A 7,858-nucleotide genomic window follows, 5' to 3' on the forward strand; every position below is an offset into this window, starting at 1 on the left:
ACACAGACAGCTCTGTACAAGCATTTGTGTTCTGTTTAAATACCTGCCTGCTAATCACATACAGATACAGTTAGAAAACAATTTAGCAGGGATTTTCATCTTAGAAGAAAACTCTTATTTTATGATTCAAAGAAGTGCATTGGAATCCCAGTGATGAAAAAAATAGCAGAACTGTAAAAAGTACTGGTCCATGGAAAGCTCTGATTGGGTGTGATCAGGACCTGAAAAACAGCCAATCAAGATGTAGAACCCAGCATAAAGAAAATCAGATTGCGGTCCCTTTTATCAGGGTAAAACAGCCCAGTCATACTGGAAACTTCATAAACAAGTAATATAGGAAATGATAAGTGGTTAATATGGTACTAAAACAAATCCTGTGTTAGCCATGCATATTGTAGTTTCTCAGTATAGCATATTTTGTAAAACAACATAATATTCTGTCCCTAGTGATAAAGTATGTGTTAATGGTATATGTAATTGAGATCTCAGTCAAGTAATATGGGATTCGCATGTTTACATCATTTTCATCTGCATTGAGATATTAAATATGAAACTGTACATTGATATCCGGCCAACAAAGATTGGGACACGGGTATTGGTGCAAGTGGCTGTTGAAATGTTCTGAACGAATGAATAACAGAAACTCTTCCCTATGGGAAGTTTATAGTGTGTGTAATAGCTCCAGCCACTTCGAGTCACTATTGCCACGGCACACTTTAATAAATGAGGCGTGCAGCACACGTCTGCCAACATGATATACTGTACATCAAAAAGCCCAGCATATGCAAAACCAGCCCACAAAATCCCTTCCAAGCAAATCTTTTGTCAGGTCGTCTGCACTGAATCCAAACTCCAGAATCAGCGGTGCCAAATGGAAGGGAATCTGCCAATGAAGCAAAACCCTTAAACCCTCCATTGTGGCCTCATTGTTGGATTAACCTCGCGATCCCACTGCCTGCTTCCTCTGCCATATATATTGGGGTGTCCAGCTTTTTCACTGTCACACTTTCTCACTTCTGGGTTGGTTTGGACTGGATCCAGTAACATCATGTCTCAGTACTCTGGAAAGGTAAGTAGCTGGGTTTAGCTCAATCAGCATGCATGATTTCTATACCTTCCCTCTGAACAAATAATATGTGAAATAAATCACTCAGTGTCAGCACACACTTATATATAACTTCTCTGCGCTGCTGTTAACTGCTTGTTTGAGAATTGTATATGCACTCAATTCTACTTCAGGTATTGTAACAATATCGTAAATATGTGGCTTGAATATATTAAAAAAAAAAAAATAATAATCTAAAGCCATTATGGAAATTACGTTGTTTCTGTATGCTGTACTGTTCAATGTGCAAACCATTTGTTTAGCTGGAGTGGGCACTGGCTTCTTTTAATTATATATATACAGTATGTATATATATATATATATATGTGTGTGTGTGTGTGTGTATATGTTGACTTTGCTGTTCAGACTGAAAGCATTGGGAATGAAGCAGTTTCTGGAATTGAATGACAGTCTATGGGAGCTCTGAGAAGTTTTAATACGTGACTGGACTATGGAGTAAAGCTATAGTTACAGTAGGAGGTATTTTTAGCAACGAGAATAATAGGAATAACTAGATGCTATCTAGTGTACAAAGCCAATTACAGAACAATGTTAATGTCATTGTTTAGAGAATGTTCCTGGATATGTTAGAATAGAAATGCACCACTTCTGCATAGAAAGTGGAAGCTGGTGGAGTGCAGGATGCGCCCTATAGCCTAGAGATCGCAGGTTCGAATCCAGGCTATGTCATTGCCGACCGTAACCGGGGGTTCCTAGGGGGCGGCGCACAATTGGCCGCGCGCTGCCCGGGTAGGGAGGGATTAGGTTGGCAGAGGAATCCACGGTTCACCGCGCACCAGCGACCCCTGTGGCCGATAGGGCGCCTGCAGGTCTGCAGTGGAGCCATTCAGATGTGTGTTGTCCTCCAGCACTATAGGTCTGGTGGCTTCGCTGTGGAGCAGCAGTGCGAAAAATGACGGATCGGCAGGAACACGTTTCGGAGGACGCGTGTTTCAGCCTCCGTTTCCCGAGTTGCCAGGATAAAAGTGAACCGGAATAAAATTAATAATTGGGCATTCCAAGCCAAATATAGCTTTACTCCATAGTCCAGTCATGTATTCAAACTTCCAAAAACCTTTGGCAATGCATTCACTGTGGGGTTTCTGAGGACTGCTGGGGCCCTGTGTGTGCAGGGAGCTCCTGAAACCAAATCCACTGCATTCACTGTGGGGTTTCTGAGGACTGCTGGGGCCCTGTGTGTGCAGGGAGCTCCTGAAACCAAATCCACTGCATTCACTTTGGGGTTTCTGAGGACTGCTGGGGCCCTGTGTGTGCAGAGAGCAGCCAAAACTGGTCATCCAGAGCTTTTTATAGACAGATGATTTAACAGTTATGGGACTCTAAAGACAAGGTCAGGGGGTCCAATCACAGTCCTGGTTTAACAGATACAATTATATAAATAACTACTTCAGGGTCTGGATGGAAGGTTAAGTGGTCCAATTAAACAATTTAGACGAGGGTCGGAACAAAGACTAGGTGGTCTCTGCTCATTGCTGCCGTGTTCTTGTGCCCTCTCTAGATTGTGTTTTATGAGGGTAAATGTTTTACCGGGCGGAAGTTGGAGGTCTATGGCGACTCTGACAACTTCCAGGACCGGGGCTTCATGAACCGTGTGAACTCTATCCGTGTGGAGACCGGAGCCTGGATCTGCTTCGATCACCCCGACTTCCGAGGGCAGCAGTACATCCTGGAGCGCGGGGAGTACCCCGAGTTCCACCGCTGGAATGCCCACAACGATCACATGGGGTCCTGCCGGCCAGTCAGGATGGTAAGTGAAGAGACTCTGCTACAAAGGCAGAGATTTACAGCTCAGTTTTACAATCTTGACTTTATAAGACGTGATCAGTGAGGAGACTCTGCTACCAGGGCAGGGATTCACAGCTCAGCTTTACAATCTTGATTTTATAAGACGTGATCAGTGAGGAGACTCTGCTACCAGGGCAGGGGATTTGGTTGTAAACGATCTGATTCTTTTTCCTCAGCACGGTGAGCACTACAGAATCGAGCTGTTTGAAGGCTGTAACTTCACTGGCCAGTGCATGGAGTTCTGTGATGATTGCCCCTTCCTGCAGGGCCGTGGCTGGAACAAGAACTGTGTCAACGCTCTCCGGGTCTACGGAGATGGAGCGTAAGTGTGACGCATGCTGCTGGCAGGGGGAGGAGGGGGGCAGAGTCACTTATACAGACGGTTAGGTGTGAACCTGCTGCTGGCAGGGGGAGGAGGGGGGCAGAGTCACTTATACAGACGGTTAGGTCTGAACCTGCTGCTGGCAGGGGGAGAGGGGGGCAGAGTCACTTATACAGACGGTTAGGTCTGAACCTGCTGCTGGCAGGGGGAGTAGGGGGGCAGAGTCACTTATACAGACGGTTAGGTCTGTGCCTTCCTTTTGAGCAGATACAACCAGCTCTCTTTCATCACCTCACTGTAAATATCCCTCAGTCTTTCACTTGATTAATTCAGTCTGAGTGAAAACGGTCAAAGAAACAACAAATCCATAATGCTAAAGGCACGCGCGCCGCACCGCAGTACTGAAGGTCAATAGGGGACAAGTTTGTTAGCTATCGTTTGCTTTGATATAAAAGACAGCCTGTTATATGCAGAGTATAAAGCTTTCTATTTTTGTCAGGAATATTGCAGTGCAGCTTTCGGGCTTTTGTTGGTTATGAAGGAAATGTCAGTTACATCCTTTTGCCTTCAGAGGGCAGCAGAGCTAAGGGTTAAGGGTAGTAAAGGGTGAAAATGATCAAATGCCAATTTTTGCAGTGCCTTATAAAGATTAACTGTTCTCCAGTACCTCCCCTAAAAACACAAACTGAAAGTTACTTTACGATTCAAAGAGCAAGAATACCTTCTGCAGCAGGCTAGGGCCATTTATAATTGTGGTCAATTTTGCCACAGTGGAAATTATACTGTAGGTCTTATTTGTTAATTGTCATAGACTTCAGCTTGGAATACCGCCAACGTGGTCAATTACATTAACAGCTTTTAGCTACTGTGTTATTTGGAAAATGAATATTTACATATTAAAGCAGTTATTCATTTATACGCACTTGTCAAATATTATCAATATAGTAAAAGCATATTTTGGGTAAAAAAAAAAAGGTTTGACCCAATTTATAATCTCCCAGTGCTGCACGCATGTCTGTTTGAATGAGGGAGGAAGTGTGTGTTTACAGCCAAAGCTATTGGGTAATGTAAGCACCCTGGACAGTCAACACTTTCCTCATAAAGGCACATCATGGGGGCTCCCGAGTGGTGCATCCAGGCTATTCCTTTGCCGACCGAGGACGGGAGCTTCCAGGGGGCGGTGCTCAATTGGCCGAGCGCTGCCCGGGGGGAGGGAGGGTTAGGTCGGCCAGGGTGTCCTCGGCTCACCGCACACCAGCGTCCCCTGTAGTCTGGCCGGGCGCCTGCGGGCTGCCTGTAAGCTGCCTGAGAGCTGCGTTGTCCTCCAACGCTGTGAAAAAAAGCGGTCGGCTGACGGCACACGCTTCGGAGGACAATGTGTGTTCGACTTCGCCCTCCCGAGTCAGCGCAGGGGTGGTAGCGGTAAGCTGAGTATAATAAAACAATTGGCAATTCCAAATTGGGAGAAAATAATAAAAAATAATTGGCAACAACTAAATTTCTAAAAAAAATAAAGGCACATCATTAGGGTAGTAAATGAACAGCAATGGGTTTGTTTTTTAAAACACTAACAAGTTGAGGACTAGTGAAGTAGAAACATAACATACCAAGTTGAAAGTTGAATGAAAGATTGACTGTACCTTTTTAAACTTGCTGAATTTCTTTCCTCAGCTGGGTGATGTACGAGGAGCCCAACTACCGCGGGCGCATGTACATCGTGGAGAGAGGCAACTACCGCAGCCACACTGATTGGCAGGGGCACAGTGCCAACATCCAGTCCATCAGACGGGTCGCCAACTACTTTTAAATTAGACTGTACCTTCTACCTCTCCGCACTGAAACTGTGAAATAAAATACCAAAAAATATATATATATAATTCTGGCAGCGTTGGTTCTTTTGTCCACCCATCGATTCGTACACAGCCGATTGGATGCAAGCTGAGAACTTTCTTTAACCTAGTATGGTTAGATATCATTTTTAAAATGAAAATACATATCCGATGTAACACGTGTTTCTTTCAAAACTCTACATGGACTGCACCTATATATAGCGATTATAAATCAATGACAGCAGGTAGGATTTATGGCATTATTTTATTAGCTTGAATCCCATTCTTACCACCCCTTAACCTAAAGACTCCTGACCTAGCATTTGGGAAACACTGCTGGAGCAGCAGCAGTGCCAAGCAGTATTGAGTTCTCAATCACCTGCAGGCCTCCCATTCCTGTGTAACCCACTGCCACCCAAACAAGCAGACTTGATAGCCTTCACTCTAAAGACATGCTAGTTTAACACTTGCATTCAGAAGCACGGTCTCACAAAGAGCTGGGAGGTTTGTACAAACACCCTTAGAATTGCAAGATGTTTAGCTGTACACTAAGGGCAACCATATTTTATAATTTTTTTCATCACAAAATATTTACAAAGTGTTCCTCTGTTCTTTAACTCCTATTTTTTAAAGGAGAAAAAAACATTGCGTTCATTTTTACAAAATTAGATTTAAAAAACATACATTGAGAATGCTGACAAGAATTTTAAATACAGGGTGATTAGAAAGTAAGATTACCACATCAACTCAACATATCTCACAAACGGTAGGGCATAGGAAGGTGAAATTGCATATGGTTGTTAAAGGAACCATGGCGACACAAACCCTGCATTCATTTTTGTCACTAGGGGGCACCACTGTGACCTAGCTCTAATCACAAGTGTTCAATATGTGCTTCTCCATGATCCAGAATGAATTGCATTTGTGTGACAACAGACATTATGGCAGCATTACGCATCTCATCAGGTACACGGGCACCCTTGAGGTCTGGAATTGTGCGAGGGTTCCCTCATTACACGTGTGACTTCAGATACCCCCATAACCAGAAATCCACTGGTGTAAGGTCTGGTGAACAAGTTGGCCATTCACAAGGAAAGTGACATGGAATGATTCTGTCCTGAAAGTGCTCCTGCAAGACGCGTTTCACCTGGTTACCAATATGTGGAGGGGCCCCATCCTGCATGAAGACTGTAGTGTTTATCACATCTTGTTGCTGCAGCACAGGAATGACATGGGTGGTCCGTATGGTGTGGTATCGTGCAGCAGTGACTGGGCACGTCTTGATGTCCCCTTCCTGATGGCTTTTCAAAAAAGAACGGTCCAATAACAAAGTTATGCTTAAAGTCAAACCACACTGTCACTGTAACATCACTCTAGCAAATGTTGCATGTGGATTAGTCTCCGACCAGATAACACAGTGCACGTGTTCACACTTCCAGACAGGGTGAAGTGTGCTTCATCCGTCCACAGGATAATAGCAGGCCACTGGTCATCCAATTCCAGTCGTGCCAAGAACTGCAACACAAAATCAACACGTCTGATGAAATCCGTCTCCTCCAATGCTTGAACATGGTGCAGCTTGTATGGAAACATCCACAGAGTTGAATGAAGAGCTTTACGAACAGTTGAATTGGATAAATAGTACACTCTTGATTTTTCATTTAATCACAGAAACACTTGGTTAATGTACTGCACCCGGATTTATATCAATATGTTTTGTATGACCGTATGGTTTAACTTTGTTACCAGCATTCATATGTTTGTAATGAGCAAACCCTGGATTACTGGTTAAAATGTGCAGTCAGTACTCACTGTATACACCAGTACTTTTCACATACAGAAGAGCAGGGTGGAGCCAGCAGTGCAGTCTCAAAGAAGCACATCGAGCTGAAGGCAGTAAAGAACTAAGCTGTGCTGACTGGTATCATTTCTCTTACCCTTCGTTGCCTGCAAAGCTTATAGAATGTAATCAATAGCTTTAACTCATGAAGTATTACAAGCCTGTTTCTAATTTTCATCAAATGTCTCCAGATTATTGTTAAGTGAACAATTGAATGTATCAAAATAGAGTTAAAAAAGCATTTGAATAATTCATGAGTAAAAGCTTTGTGAATCTGGTACACTGCAAAATCGCCAGACTAAGTAAAGCTGTATAAGACATACCTGTACAGACATACTTTTCATAGTTTATTCCAGTGTTAAATGAAAGTCTCAGTTTGTATATTTTTGAACAGTGTGTGTATCCCCTTTGGTCACAATTTTTTATTTGAACTTTTAGAAATTTTAAAACAGTTTGTGTGAACTCCATGGAGTTTGAGAAGTTGCCCTGCCAAAACTTTAAAAAATATATGAATTATAAACTAGAGACTGAAGGGGATATAGCCTTTTTGGTTAAGTATGAATGTTATTTTTTTTCTAAGCAGCACGTTTTCATCCTGGGGAATGCATTGCAGGGGTTGTAATTATTAAGAGAAACCCTGTATGGTTATTAAAGAGTTAATTATTTTGTCGCTGGCGCTCAGGGAGTGCAAATAAACTGCATATTTTAGCAGGCGGAATGAAGAAAAGGCTTCAGCTCAATAGAGACAAATGCTGCAAAACAGGACGTGCCACAAGCCTGTGCTTTTTAGACTTGGTGACAGGCTTCAAATCTTTCTGATGCACATGCAGTTCCTGCCAAAGAAACATATTCTTTGTGTATTTGTACTTAATCCTGGAATCCTTTGAAATTAGAAAAGCTACTTTATTTATGCAACTAGATTCTGTTTTCTGCCGGCAACACATAGTGCACTGTGT

At 43.0% G+C, this 7,858-nt stretch overlaps 1 protein-coding gene across 1 annotated transcript; it reads left to right on the top strand.

Annotated features, from left to right (window-relative positions):
* The first annotated feature begins 940 nt into the window (after positions 1-940).
* LOC117399455 (gamma-crystallin N) lies at positions 941-5,110 on the top strand. Its single transcript, XM_033998615.2, has 4 exons — positions 941-1,069; positions 2,625-2,873; positions 3,088-3,233; positions 4,905-5,110. Exons 1-4 carry the CDS (start codon positions 1,049-1,051, stop codon positions 5,038-5,040), a joined length of 552 nt encoding a protein of 183 aa, XP_033854506.2. The 5' UTR covers positions 941-1,048; the 3' UTR covers positions 5,041-5,110.
* Positions 5,111-7,858: the final 2,748 nt, after the last annotated feature.

The sequence above is a fragment of the Acipenser ruthenus genome, chromosome 4, assembly GCF_902713425.1.
Source record: "Acipenser ruthenus chromosome 4, fAciRut3.2 maternal haplotype, whole genome shotgun sequence".
Lineage (NCBI taxonomy): Eukaryota > Metazoa > Chordata > Actinopteri > Acipenseriformes > Acipenseridae > Acipenser > Acipenser ruthenus.

What these genes read in the sequence shown, in the direction of transcription:
- LOC117399455 (XM_033998615.2), top strand. Translation starts at nt 1,049, where the DNA reads ATGTCTCAGTACTCTGGAAAG. An exon ending in TGTCTCAGTACTCTGGAAAG is followed by an intron (nt 1,070 to 2,624) that starts GTAAGTAGCTGG and finishes TGCCCTCTCTAG; the next exon opens with ATTGTGTTTTATGAGGGTAA. An exon ending in CCTGCCGGCCAGTCAGGATG is followed by an intron (nt 2,874 to 3,087) that starts GTAAGTGAAGAG and finishes CTTTTTCCTCAG; the next exon opens with CACGGTGAGCACTACAGAAT.